Genomic DNA, 18,457 nt, shown 5'->3' with positions numbered 1-18,457 from the left:
TAGTGTTTTATATTCCAATTCAGTGTTGTTTTCATGCAAGAGCGATTTTCTAATTTGAACAAGATTGTTAATGATTTGTAAGTAAGACCCTTTCTGTGCCCCCCCCCCCCAAATTTGTCACCTGTCTGTACAAAATTTAATCCATTTCAACGAAGGGTCTTCAGTAAGAAACTTGAAGCTGAAGCCAATCAGAACAGCAGTAGTAAAGTTGTTTGTTTGTTTATTTATTTATTTATTTCATTCTATTGTCTAGGCAAAAATCATTACTATGTACTGCATGGTATAGTGCATTTATTTATTTATTTATTTATTTATTTATTTTTGTGTACTTGCCTGAGTATAGCAAATGCTAAACTTATTATCTTACCAAGCAAGTAAATGTTCCACAGTTTTGTTTAGTTTTTGTTCCCCCACTGTGTGATTTTTAGATTACTACTTTTCACAGTATGAGAAATCTTGGCCATAATCTATAATAAACTGCGTTATTCATTATACGGTGAAGATCCTCTAATTCCAGACCTATGATTGAAGATTACCATCATGTCCTGCTTACGTCGTCAATCGGTGAGATCCTGGCTTGTTCCTGTTTTTCCAATGCCATTTTACGTACAAGTGCTCATTATAATAGTAGTCATGTTCTATCTAGAGAACAGATTAAAAAAAAAGGCAAAGACTCATTCGTGGCAGGGGAAAAGAAGACATTCAAGGAGACATTCTTTTGGCTGCCACGTAAAGCAAAACATTTCGTTTAGGCTTTGTTTCGCCATTGTCGATATTGTCTTCGGAGCCATCTTGATGGTTTGGCATCATCCTGTGCCGTTCTCCTATCGGTGGCTTTTTAAATTAGCATCGTAGCAACAGTCACACTATAAGGTTTTAATTCTGCTAGAACTTAGTCAGCGGTCTCTGATTGCAGTGGGACAGAATCAGTCATGTTATGCATTCTGATGATTCACGATTTCAACTCGCAACCTTTTACAACCTGCGATTTATGTGTGGCAACAGAGTCCGGCTGGAAATTGTACAGGGTAAAGCTGACTTAACCTGAAGCCATATCTCAAGTGAGGACCTCATGGAAGCTAGAAAGGAAAATAAGCAAGTTTTATGCTAGCTAAGAACATTAACAAGGCTAATACATGGTAGCTAGCATTTACCCAAGTTAATATAGTGTACTTTAATTGATCTGATTAATACAAATAGCTCTTGATCAGAATGTGTCCCTAGTTGATGTGTCACAGGTATCAGGACTCGTGTAGCCATATAGCAACATACCTCTTACAAGCTTCACTTTAAGATATAAAGTACGCTATATGGCCAAATGTACTGTATGTGGACACCTAACAACCACACCCACATGTGGTTCTTCCGTAAACTGTTGCCTCAAAGTTGGAAGCACGTAATTGTATAGAATGTCTTTGTATGCTGTAGCGTTACGATTTTCCTTTCACGGGATCTAAGAGACCCAAACCTTTTCCAGCATGACGATGCCCCTGTGGACAAAGCGAGCGCCATGAAGACATGATTTGATGATTTTGTTCGAGTGGAAGAACTCGAGTGTCCTGCACAGAGCCCTGACCTCAACCCCACTGAACATCTTTGGGATAAACTGGAACACTGACTGCACTCCAGACCTCCTCACCCTACATCAGTGCCTAGCCTCACTAATGCTGTTTAGCTTTTCAAAGTCTAGTGTAAAGCTTCCCAGAAGAGTGGCGGTTATTATAACAGCGAATGAGATGTTAAAGAAGCACAAATGGGTGTAATGGTCAGGTGTACACAAACATCTGGCCATATAGTGTATATGAACCAGCTAATAAAAAATATTATTCAGGTGGAAATTTTCTGGTTGCCAGATTAGCAGCATACGGAGTCGAGTAAAATCAGACCATCATTAATATTGTGGTGTTGGGAGTTGGGTGGACTAAAGGGTTTTACAGGTGCACTCTGCTTTAAGCTGGCTTCTCTCTCTCTCTCTCTCTCTCTCTCTCTCTCTCTCTCTCTCTTTGGCATAGACCTTGAGGTCACCTGCATGTGCTGATCTGACGTGATGAGATTGTCGTCTTCCCTTTAATTACTTCCTATGTTTAATATTATCTGACCCACCTTTTTTAGTTAGTGAATGCATTGTGAGATAACCATGAGAGCTAAAAGTGCCAGTAGGATGTAATTTGCTACTCTAACAGTAGAGGAATCTGACTCTTGTCCTGTACGCACTCCCTTCTCCAGCCCCTTGTTTAGAAAGTTTGTTTGTTTGTCCCCTAAGAGGCGCACGAGAAACACTTCAGATTAGCGCTACGTCTGCGTGTGTGTGTGTGTTTGTGTGTTTGTGTGTAATGCTGCCTACTCGGCTGCTCCTGGCTGTATAATTATCCAAGCAGATGGGGATTTATGCTGAAACGTTCTGGCGAATCAGCCGTCCCTTTCTTCCTCTCCTCAGGTCAGGTCCGCTCCTCTCTGTCGAGCACGGAGAGAGCGAGAGTGAAAGAGTGCGAGAGTGACCGTGAGAATTGGGAGTATGTCTCTACAAAGCGGAGTGTGAAGATGCCTCATTCCAGTCTGTTTCTTGGTGCAGAAGCCGAGAGAGATTCTGTTATACTGGAAGTAGCTTGAAGCGGAGCAGTGTAGGCTGCATCGACTTGGCTTGGCTTTGGGCTGAAGAGCTTCTTCTAGAGGTCGGATGTCTCTGCAGGAGCTGCTGCGCGAGAGTCAGGAGGCTCCTCAGCGGATCGTGACGAGGCTCTCGCAGCTTCTGCATAGTCTGACACTCACACTGCTGCAGGGGACCAGCTACAGCACGTACACACGCAAGAGCTCCTTCATGGAGTGTAACGGTGAGTGTGTGTGTGAGAGAGAGGAGAGAGAAGGGATTAAGGATGGACTGAAGTGGGTGATGGGGCACAAACATGTTAATGATGCACAGTATGTCACAATAGGTCTAATGAGGTTTCGGGGAAATGAAACTTCTCTCATTATTATTATTTATTTTATTATTTTTAATCATCCAATTAGAATATATTTTTTACAGTACCACCTGATGCTGCGTAGAAAAGTGTATTAATACACTGATTTATTTCACTCCTGTTTAACTGGTGCTAAATACAGCTCTTGGAATATAAAATGAGTTGATTGATGAATAGTTGAATAGAATCTAGTCTGTTGTTTAACACAAAACGGGCTATAAAAGCCCCAAATGTTAAATCTGTAGCGCGGCTCGTTTACACGCTCCTTCCGTTTTTATACAAATCCCTTCAGAACCACCGTTGGACCACGATGTCTGCAAACTGAAAATCATGTACATCTCTTCATTGTTTGAGCTAATCTTTAAATGTTTAGTTAGTTTATCGTATATTTAACTAATGCTTTTTGCAGTGCACTATCAAATGCAAAAAGCATTAGTTAAATATACGATTTAACTGTGTGTGTGTGTGTGTGTGTGTGTGTGTGTGTGTGCTGTCCCTGTGCTGTCCCTGTGCTGTCCCTGTGCTGTCCCTGTGCTGTCCCTGTGCTGTCCCTGTGCTGTCCCCGTGGTTCGATGCTTTCCTTCAGGTACTCCAATGTCCTCCCCAGTCCAAAGACCTACGTTGTAGGCTGATTGGCATTTTCTGTGTGTGTGTGTGTGTGTGTGTGTGTGTGTGTGCGTGCGCGCCCTGCGATGGGTTGCCGAGTTCACTAGGATAGACTCCAGGCTCCCCCATGACCCTGTGTAGGATAAGCGGTACAGAAAATGGATGGAAAACCTTTTGAAGGAAGCTTTTACTTAAGATATCTTCATTTGGTAAGATATCATGTTGTGAAGTAAGATCAGACATCGACCTTAATTTTGCTTAAAGTAAATCCCAGACACCATTTTAGGTGGATTATTTATTGGGTCAAAAACAGGACTACAAATGCAAACCGCTTGGTGCGAACACTATTCTAGGAGGAAAAAAACGTACAAGTGTGAACAGCCAAAGCCACTTACTTTTTACTGTTGATGATAAATGTGTGCGTGTTTCCTTTATGCGCATTTTTTTACTATGATTTTTTGTTTTTTTGTTTACTATGAGACTGAATATGTTGACGCTGGGTCCGTGATTGACATTTGCTTCAGTTTATGTTCTGCTGAATATTCAAGTGCTTGTGCAGGATGTTCATTAACCTGGATGAAGTGCTGTCAGCAGTTTTGGTGTTGCATAACCATGATACTGCTTTCGGCATCAAGATATCGTCAGACGTGATTTATTTATTGTTTTTCTCCCCGCCTTCCTTTTTTCCACTTTCCCATGAGAAGGCATAAGTAATGACACCCAAATAATAATGTCTTTGCTTCAAGAAGTACTTGACTAATGATGCTTATCGTGAGAACGGAGAATGTGAAAACTTGGGATTACTGGATAGAGACTTAATGAGTGAACAATGCTTGAATAACGGAGCATGAAGATATGCAGAGAGAGAGAGCGAGCGAGGGAGCAAGCGAGTAAGTACTGTGTGTAGGTGTGTGTGTGTGTGTGTGTGTGTGTGTGTGTGTAGGGGATAGTCTGATAAAATAACGGTTTCCTCAGGGGGAGTGAGTTAGTCATTGAGGGGAAAGAGATGGACATGGACTGAAACTGCTGACCAGCTTTTGTTTGAGGTGTGTGTGTGTGTGAGAGAGAGAGAGATGGTTTCCTGTTAGAATAATTTGTTTGAGGTTGAGCATGGGTTAGGGTCTGTGAGACACCTTCCTGTGAGCTCTTACTTACACACACACACACACACACACACACACACACACACACACACACAGAGCAAAAAGTACTGTAGTCATCACAGTATGCATTTCTTGTGAAAAGAACAGTAATTGGTCTAACTTGTGTAGCACACACACAGGATTGAAGGGACCTGTTTGAGCAACTGAACAGGACTAGGAGCAGTAGGATGTCCTTTCTGCATCTGAGTGAGTTAAGTGTGTGTGTGTGTGTGTGTGTGTGTGTGAGAGAGAGAGAGAGAGAGAGAGAGAGAGAGAGAGAGAGAGAGAGAATATCTAGTGCTATAATGATTCATTGTTAGCATTAACAACTCAGTCATTTATCCTTTTTATTTATTTATTTATTAGGGGCCAAGGGTAGCCCCTATTGTATTGGTTGGTTTTCATCTTATGATGAAATATGGCACACTCATAGATATGACCATGAATAGTATCTGGACCAATTATGGGGTCTCTAGGACAACTCTGTAGCACGACCACTAGTTGGAAAAATTCACTTTTTCAAATGGTTATAACTGTTGAGCACTTTGTCATAGAGAAAAGAAATTTAGTTCCTCAGATTATCCTCCTCACGTTGATCACAATCCATATCTTACATTAAGACTCTACCTATTACAGTAGTCACCATTTTGAAATGTACAGTATTCAGGTTTTTTGCTACTCCTCTTTCAAAATTTTGTCCAATTCTTACCAAAATAGGCTGATCTGATCAGTGGACAGAGTCACACAAGTCAGTGAATAGAATTTTTATATTCATATTTGTTCAAAAGTTATGATGTCATAAATGTAACAATGCTGACCCAAAATTAGATCAGAGGCTGTATCTCGGCCACACTTTGATCAATTGTAATGAAACTTGGTACACTCTATCAGCAGCATGATTTGAGGGTCCATGCCCAATTTGAGAACAGCGCTACCTTCAGGTCATGAGATTGCTTATAACTTTTGAATTATGATCTTAGTGTCTCCGGAACCGCCTGTATGCCATTTTGAAATTTGCCATATATTGTAATATCTTTTTTTTTAAAAACATTTGACATATTGGCACAAAATTTGGTAGGTATCATTCATAGCATGTCCTCTAGGTGTCTGAGAAATTTTAATGCCGTGCCACCTAGTGTTCTAGAGAGAGAAGGGTGTTTACAGGGTGTTTTCACTTTGGAAGCGCTCATCGGCATCAAAACAAACGTGTGTTCTGTGTGTTATAAACGACAAGCATCAATTCTAATAGTCCTGGGTTCGATTCCCATGTGGTGCAAGTTGTTAACAGTTTGTGTAATGTTGTCTTTTGTTTCTTTTCTTTTGTGGCTCAGCATTGCACTAACTTTTCAACTGCTTGGCATGCAAATAAATGACTCCGTTCTGTTAATTTCCTGTTCAGTCTTATTCTCAGCTGTGCTTCTGAATCTGAATGAATGCTTCTGAATGAATCTTTCATTCATTCATGTACATTCTATTTCTCCTCTTCGTGTTCTTGCGCTTGCTGTGCCTTTGGTGCTTGGCCCCGTTAATCAGTGCTTGCAGATATTTATTTTATTTTTTTCTTTCCGTTTTTGTACAGCTTGCAGTAAAATATATTGGTTGCAGATTTCTCACTGCGGCACTGCAGACTTCCTCCTGTGTCCCCATGTGCTTTGTCTTCAAGACACATTCATTGAATCACTAACAAAATGCTTTTTATTTTTTTATTTTTTTCTTAAAGCTATCATTTTGGTATTTCTGTGGCTTTCTGCTCCGTTGGATCTTTCAAATCATTGCATGTGATGGATTCAGATGTCTTCTGGGTGCCGTATATTTTGCTTTTGTGTCCTTATTGATTCAGAAGAAGAAGGGGGGAAAATCAAATCAAAACTTGACAAAACATCAATGTTTAACAAGTAAAGAGGGTTTTTTTTGTTTGTTTGTTTTTGTCCCCCCCCCCCCCCCACTTCTGAATTTTTATTTATTTATTTATTTATTTATTTTTTACCTAACCACTGTAGAATTGCAGACAAAACTAGAAGTCTAAAGTTTGGGAATGAACTTTGATGTTGGCTTGACCGAGCCTGCTAAACAATATAGAAAGTGGTTGCTATGCTATCCCAACTGGTTGCGAGGGTGTTGCTAAGTCATTGCAGTGCTAAATCAGGTGGCTGCTAAGGTGTGGCTAGGTGATGCAACTATTTTCATGTCACCAGATTGTTCCATAACTAAATGCTATCAACGCCTCATGGCATCTGTCACACGCTGAGATGTACAGTATCAGTAGAGAGGTTTATGACATGCCATAATAATGATCCTGTTTGGAGTCACCGTTTTATTTGATGATACGCATTATATTGCACATACTATGGACAGTCAAACATTCTGTTGAGCTGTAGTTTATTATTGATGCAAAGCGGCTATTAATGATCAACTAGAGTATTAAAACAAAGGCAAGTGTGGATCATGACTAATTCCCCCCCCAGGCAAAGTAGACTGAACAAATATGAATGACCTGGTAGCAGAAGAGGTGTATTAACCTTATCAACCCTCAGCACGGTTGAATTCTCAATACAGATTGGTCAGATGTTCGAGGGGGAGAGAGACAGAGAGGGAGGGAGAGAGGGAGGGAGAGAGGGAGGGAGAGAGGGAGGGAGGGAGGGGGGAAACACTCCTTTTGAGATTCTTGTCCATGTTGACATGACTGCATCACAGAGTTGTGTAGATTTGTCAGCTGCACACTCATTCTGTGAATATCCCGTCGCACCACCTCCTAACGGCGTTCTATTGGTTTCGGGTCCGGTGATTGGAAGGCCACTGGAGAACACTGAACTCATCGTCATGCTCATGAAACTAGTTTGAACGAATTGTGCTTTGTGACATGGCGTATGTTGTTGTGGCTCATCCGTCTCGAGGTTCGTCATGTTGTGTATTCTGAAATGGATTTCTGTTCACCACTGTTATAAAGACTGATGCGAGTTACCATTGCTGTACTGTGTGAAACTCCAAGGAGATGTTCAAACAGCCCATCTGGTTCCAACGATCATGCCATGTCGGTCACTGAGATCACACTTATTTTTTTTCTTCTCACGTTTGATATGGATATTAACTTAAGCTTTTGATCTGTCTACATGATTTTATGCATTACGCTGCTGCCACATGATTGGCTGATTGGATAATTGCATGAATGTGCAGTTGTATGGGTGTTCCTAATAAAGTGGACAGTGCTACACTAACACTTTTTCTTCTTCTATAAAATGAACAGCAGAAGCAAAGGGAAAACAGCTACAATGGCAAGATTAACTAGACTAATGACCAAATCGTTTTGGTTTGGTGTGCAAAATCTAAAGATCGATCAAAATTAACATTCATTCAGTGCATCTCTCTCTCTCTCTCTCTCTCTCTCTCTCTCTCTCTCTCTCTCTCTAGCCGAATCCTATTTAAAAGTACATCTTCTACATTATCTACATTTTTTTTTTAGCACAGAGCCATTCAAATAATTCGAAATACAAAAAAATGTTTTGTCAGCAACTGATGTCACCACGTGTAGAAAAGAATAGAAAATAGCACTAGTTTGGTTAAGCCACAGTCTTACACGTGCTCCATATAGTCAAGGACGAGAGTCTCACCGCTCACACCTTTGCTGTATGTGTGGGTGTGTTCATGTGTGAATGAGCGAGCGGAAGAAGACAGCGAGAGAGGGGGGGCGTCAATGATGGAGTGGGAAAGCGGAACATGAAATGAAAAGGCAGACAAAGACAGACAGGTCGTGAATGAGACCAAGGTAAAGAAAGCTGCCGCTGGTGAACAAGTTGAAGGAGAAGGGGGGAGAGAGAGAGAGAGAGAGAGAGAGAGAGATGGTGAAAGACGGGTGTGAGGTTTGCCTCCAGCCCATGGTGGAAGGAGGAGGATATGTGAAGATCCCTCTGGAGGAGGTGGAGAGCTTCTACAAGTTTACAGTTTCCTGTGACTGGCTGCTCTGTGAGTCTTCTGTGAACCTTCTGTCTTAGTAGATAATCTTTTTCACTATCTTTTTTGAGAGATGTCCTGGTGTTGCACCAGTTGCTGGTTGTTGTACTGTTGGGTTAATCTCTTGCCGATGGTTGGTTGATTTTGTTTTTCTTCGTGCCTGACTGACATATAGATATATATATATGAAATATATAGTCTGTCATATCCTCTTAGGTGAAACTGCTTCCTTTTAATGAACTTGTTGCATTGCTTGTCGTTGTTGTCCCTGTCGTTGTTTTGATCATTGCATGTCATCTGAGACTCGTACAAGGACCTGAAAGGCAAACAAATTTCATGACCATTATCTACTCGCTTCTCTTTAAGTGTCAAATATATAATCGTGTATAATTCAACCATTAACCAGAAGGTTCTGTCATTTTAGTTACTCATCTTAGCATTTCCTGCATGTGTTTTGTGTTTAGCACAGTTCTCCAGGCAGAGGCTTTTACATAACCCCTCCCTTCACTGGCCTAAAATACACAAAGACAGCAAGGACAAGGCTTAACTATAAGCTGTCCATCGTTATGGCTAGGAGAAAGATACACTGGGTCATTATTTGCCTGTGGTGGTGGAGCGTGTCCTCAATGACCATTAGAACCGGGGACACAATAGGATGTCATTTGAAACCCTTAAAATGTTCCTGAGAATCTTTCAAAAATGAGGGCATTTAATTCCAACAGAAAAAAGTCACGATCTAGAATATACACAAATAACAAGATTTCTCCTGCATTCACAAAAAATTAATCCGCTTGTGTTTGTCACAAGATTTCTTGTTTTGCATTGAAATCCTCTCAGCAATTTATTGAACATCACGAAATTCTGCCAAACCCTTGATTTGTCATCAATAACATTTACCCTAATCAGCTAGCTAGTTAGATTAGCATGCAGTATACATGCTGTGGCTGATAGTTTCAAGGAAACGCTAATAATTTGTATTAGCTGTTAAGCCTCATACAGAACACTACCTGAATCCATTTTTTTTTTTATTTTTATTTTTTTTTTAGAGATACTGAGAAAGCTTCTATTTTACATTTTTTAAAATGTGAATCTAGCATTGTTTTAACAAATTCTACACGCATATCAAACTGTACAATCAAAATCAGTGCTAAAGTCACTAATCGCTAATAACTGAGAATAATGATTTAGCTAGCTAGCACATAGCCAGGAGGCAGACAATGTAAAGGCAATATGGCTGTGGAGACTAGAGAAAGTTGTCAAATATCAACGTTTCTCTCGGATGTACTAAGAAAAGACTTGCTACAACCAAAATTACACTGTATTTACACTTGGCACTGAGAGCAAAGCAAACGTCTATGGGATCAGCCATATTGAGAAACAGCAACACTGAGTCATAACGCAAGACTCAAATGGGGATGAATAAATCATCTCAAAATTACAGTAACCGCAACCACGTTTAAAGGATTAGTGTAATCGGCTGTCTTGGCTTGAATATCCTGACTAGGGAGGCAGGTGCGGTCGTTTGTGCTGTTGATGATCACTTGGTGCGAAACTAATGTGTCGTGTCACGAGGGAGCAGGAAGCATGCACCAGCACACTGTATGAATCTCCAGTTACCAAAAAACATCCATATTATTATGTAACCTATAAATGTTTTGACAAATTAAAGGAAAAACTGGTGGCTCTGTTTTGCTGGTGTGCTTTGGGTGGATTTGTTCCCTTTGAAGGAAGCGTCACTGCAAATCAATATAAAGTTGTTCTGACCAGCAATTTTTTTTTTTTTTTTTTTTTTTTTTTTTTTTTTTTGTTGTTTTTTTCTTTCTACAATGGCATATTTATATTGCCATGTGTGTGGTCTATGTCCGGATGACTCCGCCCCCCATTCACAAGGCATGACGAATGACTGAATGGTTTGACGAGGATGATAATGATGTAAATAATATGCTCTGGTCTTCAGTCTTCAGATTTCAACACAGTTGGACCTTTATACGAGGTATTGGAGCGATATTTTAGACCGCGGTCTCCACCACTACCATCCAAACTCCAATTGAGTGAATGTGTTTTGGAAGAATGGTGTTTATCCTTCTTGTACACTTCCTGAGATTTTGTAGAGTCGATGCTGGTGGATGCTCATCAGGTGGATGCTCATCAGGTGGATGCTCATCAGGCTGATTTAGTCCAAGATCTTTTAAAGATCTTGGACTAAATCCAATCCACAGTCAGAGAGATTGTGTAAAATGGAAGAAATTCAAGACCACTGTTACCCCTGGTCGACCAAGAAAGATCACTCCAAGAGCAGGATATGTAATAGTGTGAAAGACTAGCTATTTTTGTCTCATTTGTTTAGTTGGGGTCTTGTTGGCTACTTGATGTCTGCTGATGCTTTAGGTCTTATTTATGCAGATGTATAGTAAAACTATCAAACTTTCAAGCACCACTGTACACTCACCAGAGCTGCCAACGATCTCGGCTCCTTCCTTCTATGCTTTATTTTTCTTTGTCGCAATTTCTGTATGCGTTTAATGAGCAGTCGTGTAAGACCAGATAAGATGAAACCACGGTTGTAAGTTTTTCTTCCGTTTTCGTGCATCAAACAGTAAATGGTAATTAATTGCAGGTATGAGCTGAAGTTGTACGTGGAGAACCGAAGAAACGTCCACAGGCCACATGCGCCATAGTGTTGAGCCAGTTGTTTGGATCTCTCACTTTTTCACATCAGCGAATTTGCATAGAATAGAGAAAATCTCAATTCAAGTGTTGCTTGTAACACTGTTCTGCAGATTCTTGTTCTTTGCTGAGAGGATTGGAAAGTAATGTGGTCTTCTGCTGGCGTAGTCCATCTGCCTCAACGTGTGGCGTGTTGTGTGTTTCGGAGATGCTTTTCTGCTCACCACAGTTGTAAAGAGTAGTTATTTGAGTTTCTTTTCATAATAAATTAGTTGGCCGATTATTTTTTTTCGATTAATCGGATGGGGGGGGCGGAGACTTTACCCTTTTTTATTTATTTATTTATTTATTTATTTATTTATTTATTTTTAATTATTATTTAAAATAAAATCCACAAACTGAGTGCTACAAATATAAACTTCAGACTAAAACTTTACACAACTGTTTGTTCAATTATATAAGACTGAAAAGGACCTAATACACACACACACACACACACACACACACAGACACACACACACACACACCAGAATATATATTATTCATTCAGGACTGTAGTTTCATTCAGTGCTATTTGTGCATACATGAAAATAATGCATAAATACTTATATATTAGTTGATATTATAAGTTTATATTATTATTTATGTATTATGTTTTATAAAAGATAACGTTGATATAAACAGTAAAGTAAAGAAAGTCATTGTCGGTGACTCTGGGTATCTTCTAAAGCTAGCGGCGTCACGTTACGTGCGTATGATGTCATGCACCATCGACTTGGAAGTGACTTATACTTCCAGTTAGTAAAAAAAACCACAAGAGTTCCGTTTGAGACAATATTACCTTTCTAAAACTCATACACTAGACAGTAGAGTACACAGTGCATAGTGTAAGTGTGTAGTACTTCATTTGGGACACAACTTTAGTATTTACTCTGCAAAGCATGTTTTCGGAAGAGAAGTAACGTAATGAGTAAACGTGCCAACTAATTGATAGAGATTCACTGCTGCTCACCGGATGTTTTTTGTTTCGGGCACCATTCACTGTAAAGAGTTTTGTGGATGTCAGTGGGCGTATACCCGTTTCAGAGGACATAACGGCTACATAGTAATTAAAAAATGCTCTTGAATTTGTAGGTTTTTGCACTGGCATTTGATAACTAGTAGCATCTGCATTTTTTTTTTTTTGTTCTGCTGTAAGAAGCACTCAGGCAGCTGTTAACATATTTCCCGTCCTCTATTTTTGTCACATGTTGCGTTACTCAAGTGTTGTGGTCAGATGTACTGGGTGGAGCTGGATGTCTGAGATCATGTTGTTTTATCCTGACGTGTTTGGTCGTTCCCCTTTCTATATCTGTTTTGTAGCATGTTTTCATAAAGCAGAAGGTTCAGTTCAGGATTTGGGCTCAGTCCCAAAGGATCACGCAGATTCAGCTGCCAGTTTAAAAGATTTGTAATCGTGATTTCAATAGAGAGTTGGTGGGGAGTCGTCTTTTGAGCTTTTGTATAATTCTAGCATTTGGATGGAGATGCAGTCAGGATCAGGTGGGCTTGAGATTTTTATTTTTATTTGTATTTTTATGGAGCTTCTAAAGGACCAGTGTAGTATGAACAGGAAATTCTTATGTACTCTCTCTCTCTCTCTCTCTCTCTCTCTCTCTCTCTCTCTCACACACGGTCAGTCTCTCTTACTGTCAATCTCTCCCTCCCTTCTCTCATAGCTCTCATGTGTCCATGCCGGCTTTGCGACCCCACCTTTTGTGTACATACAGTAGTGACAACATTCATCATTGGTTTACTCTGATCTCTCATCCACTGCCACATGAAAGACTCCATCTCAAACACACACTCTGCCTTCTCCACATAGTGTCTGTCTCTCTTTTTGAATTTGTGTTTGCAGTTTAATTTTTAAAAATTTTATTAAACAATAATTTATATCTGCTTATATTTGTTTCTATGGTAAACAGTTTTACAAGGGATTCTCAAACCAGAGCCAATTGATAAACATTACTGCCTTATTGTTTGACTTGTAAATGATACAGCATTTGGTTAGCAGTCTTTTTTATTGGACGCTTATCATGCAGCTGCTGTTTGCACTTGCCATGACTTTCCTTGCTCTGACTTTCAGTTCTTTCAGCCACTGGTTACATTTCTCACCGCACAGATATCAAGCGTTTTGCATTCATTAAGAATTTTTAATCCATGCCTTCATAATCACAGTGCTGTTGGGAAATGCTGGACCAATGCCAATAAAATGTTTTAATGTGTTTTTTTTAATTATTTATTTTTATATATATATATAAAATAAAAATTTAAAAAACAGTATCTACGAATTTCAGGAACATTTGGATTGAACTTGTTCACACTTAAAAAATCAGTTATTAACCAATTATATTAGCTGTGTTTCTATTGAGAATTCGATGTTAAAGTTTTTGTCTATGCCCTTAAAATTTGACTGTAGGCAACAAATATTGATGTACTGCTCAATTTTCATTGTGTAACTTAATTCGTAATTCATGGTCACATAAATGAGGCAGGGGCGTGTATCAAACTGAGGCCGACTCTGAAACTTGGGCTCTTTACATGGTCTTATTTTGAAGCTCTTGGAAATTTAGTACGACATTATAAAATGATTTTAAAAGTGGTTTGAAGTTTAAAAAGTATTACATCTAACTTTTAATAGATATGGTTTGCGTTTAGATCGGGTCATATTCATCAAACATCCTGATCTTGTGCAAACATCAACCCTGTTTGCATTAGCAGTTCGTTTACTTTGCATTACAGTAATTCAAGTACGGACCGTTTAGTGATTCAGTCATCAGTTCTTTGGAAATGTAGTTTCATTTTGCAGAAATTTAAAAGAGCTTTATTTATAGAGCACTTTTGTAGAGCTCAGTGGTTGTACAAGCTTGAAGTAAAACGTAAATGATTTTAAAAGTTATGCTATGATCAACAGCAATGTAATGAATGATAAAATAAAGGATGATGTGAAAATAGAAGTACAATGGAGATAAAGTACAGAAGTATAGAATAAATAATTAAGTTCATTTACTTAGAGACCGATGAGAGATTCCAGACCAGGGTGATAAAGTGGGTGTAGCCTTCAGAAAAGATATAATGGCTAATGATAGCAATCAGCAGTGCAGTAGGCTCGAGGGGGGCGCAAGAGGAAGAGTTTGTGGCTATTGAGAGATAAACGATCCTGGATGCGTGGAGAGAACAAGAGAGGGAGACTGACTGCATCTGGACACTCTTTGAAGTAAACAAATGAGAATAAAAGGCTGCATAGCATGTAGCGCTTGACTGTTTCTTTTCTTTCTTAACAAACTATAATAAACACATGTATTTAGCCTAATTTTTTATATATATATATATATATATATATATATATATATATATATATATATATATATATATATATATAATGTATATAAATATATATATATTATATATTTATATACATTATTTATATATATATATATATATATATATATATATATATATATATATATATATATATATAATTTTATAAACTGCTCTTAATAACCAACCCAGGAGAGTTGTACTTGTAGTGCTTTTTATTGTTCTAGCACTACTTGTTGTGTCTGTGCTAGACAGTGTCCTGTTGTGGTGTGTCTCATGGTTTTCCCGGGACTGCAGTAAAGGTCGACACACAGGTGGCCAGGTATCCGTTTCCCCCCCCAGACTCAACTGAAGGTCCACTTCCTGTTTATTTGCCTTTTGTAGTTTGCTTGCTACAGCAAATAAAACTGCGTCTTATTTATTCCAAGGCCCATTTAGCATTTCGTGTAAATCTGAATTCTGTGGGATTCACGTGACTGTTTCATGAGTTTTGTTGTTTGTTAGTAAATCCGAGTGCATTTTTAATGCAGTGAACATAAATATGGCTCTTGGTGTCTGTTAAGTCAAATGGAGTCTAAAACTAAACCAGTATAGCTTGGTTGTAGTTCTACTTAACCTTTTAACCCCCCCCCCCCCCCCCCCATTTTGGTCCAGACTGCATTCCCCGATCATATGAGCGCTACCAGTCGAGTAGGGTGAAGGCTAACACATTCTTCCTCCACGCTACATCAAGCCCCCACATCTTTTCAAACTGTTGCTCATGCTGCATCACAGGGCAGCGTAATACACTCGAAAGAAAGCATGATCTGCTCTCTTCCTCATACATGAGCTCACAAGTGCTGGTGAATGGCTAGTATCGCTTTGATTGACAGGGGAGAAAGAGTAAGAGAGTCCCTCCTACTCAGAAAGGTCTCCTTTACCAACAAACATCAATGTGAAAGACTGTGCAAAACAATTTTGTGCAATTGCGATTTCACCAATTTGGTTACTTTTCCCCAAAAATATAAAACACTCCGCAAACTGCATTGCAGATTTTGAAAAAGCCACAGCAAAATCGAGCATTTTTGGCCGCGATGATCACAAGAAAACTGCGAAATCCTGTACGGACTGCGATATTAGTAAAGGTCCATTTGACGGTGCTTCCTGATGCGAGAGATTTGCGACTACAACAACGTGGAGGAAAAACCAACGTGAAGGCATGTCGGGGCTTAATACTTTCAAAGCTGTGATGGGACGCTGCTCTTAATCCATGCTACTTTAGGAGCTACTTTATCCTGGTTATGTTGGTAGCAAATTAACTAGCTAACATTGTTGTTACAATATCAACCAATGTGGCTGTGTGACCAAATGCAACTATAATCCAACGTAAAATGGGCTTTGTCCACTTGTAAAGGGCAACACGGACCCTGTGAAGCCTTCCACATGGGTCATTTTATCGGGTATTTTACATGCTAGAGTGGAAACATCCCAGCGTGATGAAAGACGAGAAATATTTTGGCCAGTGTTTTCAGTATTGCCTCAACAGCAGTCTTTCAGTCATATGCTTCCAAATTTTTTGTTTCACATTGTTGTGCAGTAGAGGAAAGGTCCTGAACACACAGTTCACGGAAACCCCGGGGAAAAAAAGAGGAGAAAATCACTCAACAATGATCATGAAAAACAGTGAATAGTTGGCAAGAACAAGTAATGTCCACATTTGCAATGCAAACCAGCTCAAATTAGCGTTCATTCATTGTAGGAATTTGTTCGTTGTTGGTACTTAACAGTACTTTGGTCATCCTTGATGGCAGGATTGATAAAGATCTGTTAGGATAGCAGTTTGCTTTTAAATAACCAACCAGTCGTACGTTTAGTCATGGAAACCCCTTAATTTTTTCAACATTGTACTTTTTATATTTCTCGGAAATGCCAGTGTGCCTTTGTAACCCAGCGTGAGGTACGTGATCTCGTGGTACCACAGACGCTTGTATGTGTTAGATAAGATGGCTTATTTTGACATTTCCCTACTTCTAGAGAATGGGTTATTTGGGGAACTGAGCTGAGATTTAGCAGGGCAAGGCAAGTTCTCGAACAGGAAAAGGCAGATTATGGACGACCGTTTCCTCTTTTGCAGAATCACAAAAAAATAACAGTAGTTTGTCCTCTATATGTGATTCTTTCTTTGGTGTCTTATGGTGTTAAGTAATGAATAAAACATGATTTGCGGGGGGGGTTAGGTAAATAATCAGTGAAGGTGTGAAACTTTACAACCCTGAAGTTGATTATTTTCCTGTAACAGCGTGGCCTGAACTGTTTTATTCCTCCTTATCCCACAGAAATTTGACAAAGCAGGCAATCATTTGTTTATTAAAGTAGTAAATTGGCTCAGCTTTGCTGTGGCCAAATGCACAGAGAAGGATTACTCTAATGCAGCTCCTACTCTGGATAGTTTGCGTGTACGGTCATGTGATGTGTACTGTCCTGTGTGTTGTTTTTTTTTTGTTTGTTTGTTTTTTTGTATTTTGCTGAACTAACGCGCACTAATTTTGTAGCTAGTGTAGTGTATAGAGGCTCCATAACAATGTTGCCCCACGGCCCAAGAGGCACAGTTTTTGTGTTATAATATCCATATAAAAATCTGTTTTGTTTGTTGTATATTAGTGTCAAAAGTATCGAATGTTTCTGGAATCTAAATATGTTAAAAGAAAAAAAAAAAAAAAAATTTAAAATGACCGCAGGCAATCATAGGACTTAGTCTTTCAAATAAAGAAACACCTTTGTTTACAGTTTTCCTCACTTCGGGTAACTGCACAGGAATCGCCTTCGCTGTCACTATCTGTGTTCACTTATGGGTTTTTTTGTTGTTTTTTTTAAATCTATTTTTGTAGAGAATTCCTATTAGACTATTTAGATTTGAAGTAATGGCTTATTTTCTTTCACACCAGTTTTTGAGTTATGAATGGTAAGTACCAAAGACTGCACCCTGTTTTACTGCTGCAGCTCGTACTGCTTTAGTTTGCTTTTATACTGTTGAACTTGTAGGATATTGTTTATGCTTAAATTCATATAAGACTTTTTTTTCTCTCCAAATAAAAAAAAACAAACAAAAAACCAAGGCTTAAACAAAGCAGCTCCTGGAGACTTGTGATCTATTTTGGTGCTGTTTAATTCCAATCCTAGTGAAATTTCTTTATTGGGACTTTTTGTGGTGGGTCTGTGTTAAGTGCTGGAGTTTTGATGTGCTGTAAATTTCCACATGAGCTCTTCCTGTGTAAATACAACTCCCCGATGTTGTAGAGCTTCTATTTATCAAAGCCTGCTGTCAAACTCGAATCTTCTGCACTTTATTTTATTTATTTATTTATTTATTTATTTATTTAATAAATACAGGCTTAAAGCAATACTGCAGCATTTTTCAACCAAATCTCTTAAGGCAATTAACTACAAACAATTTTGACACATTTCCTCTGTACTGGAACTGGAAACTTTACTTATAATAGAAGTCTAAGGGCAGTTGATGGGGCAGTTATTTTGCAAATTGTTATGCAAAACATGGTTTTGTAAGATGCTTTGATGACTATTCAAATTGAATTGTAAAATGAAACTCTAAATCTGTTTAATTCATCCTTTCAGATATAGGGCTAGTAGTAGGACTAGTACATGTACACCACTTGAATGACTTTTTACGGTCTTGTTTCACTGTTGGAAAGGAAATGGCATAAGAACAGTTTTGGCCAAAAGTTTGTCTGACTCAACTTTTCATTTTTGTTTCTTTTATGTAGTTGACTATTTTAA

The 18,457-nt window shown here is 38.9% G+C and overlaps 1 protein-coding gene across 3 annotated transcripts in view; it reads left to right on the top strand.

Moving 5' to 3' along the window:
- Window positions 1-2,478: 2,478 nt before the first annotated feature.
- mcf2la (mcf.2 cell line derived transforming sequence-like a) overlaps window positions 2,479-18,457 on the top strand; it is an 82,303-nt gene continuing 66,324 nt past the window's right edge. The window contains exon 1 of one of the 3 annotated variants that reach the window (XM_053615049.1): window positions 2,479-2,831. In XM_053615049.1, coding sequence (XP_053471024.1) covers window positions 2,678-2,831 — 154 coding nt within the window. In that variant the 5' untranslated portion in view covers window positions 2,479-2,677. Of the gene's footprint in view, window positions 2,832-9,243; window positions 12,866-18,457 lie in introns of those variants that run through there. The other 2 variants (XM_053615046.1, XM_053615048.1) reach the window with 2 other exon arrangements.

This window comes from Ictalurus furcatus, chromosome 26, assembly GCF_023375685.1.
Source record: "Ictalurus furcatus strain D&B chromosome 26, Billie_1.0, whole genome shotgun sequence".
Classification (NCBI taxonomy): Eukaryota; Metazoa; Chordata; class Actinopteri; order Siluriformes; family Ictaluridae; genus Ictalurus; species Ictalurus furcatus.
The sequence above is the reverse complement of the archived record's forward strand: the minus strand, read 5'-3'. Positions and strand labels throughout refer to the sequence as shown.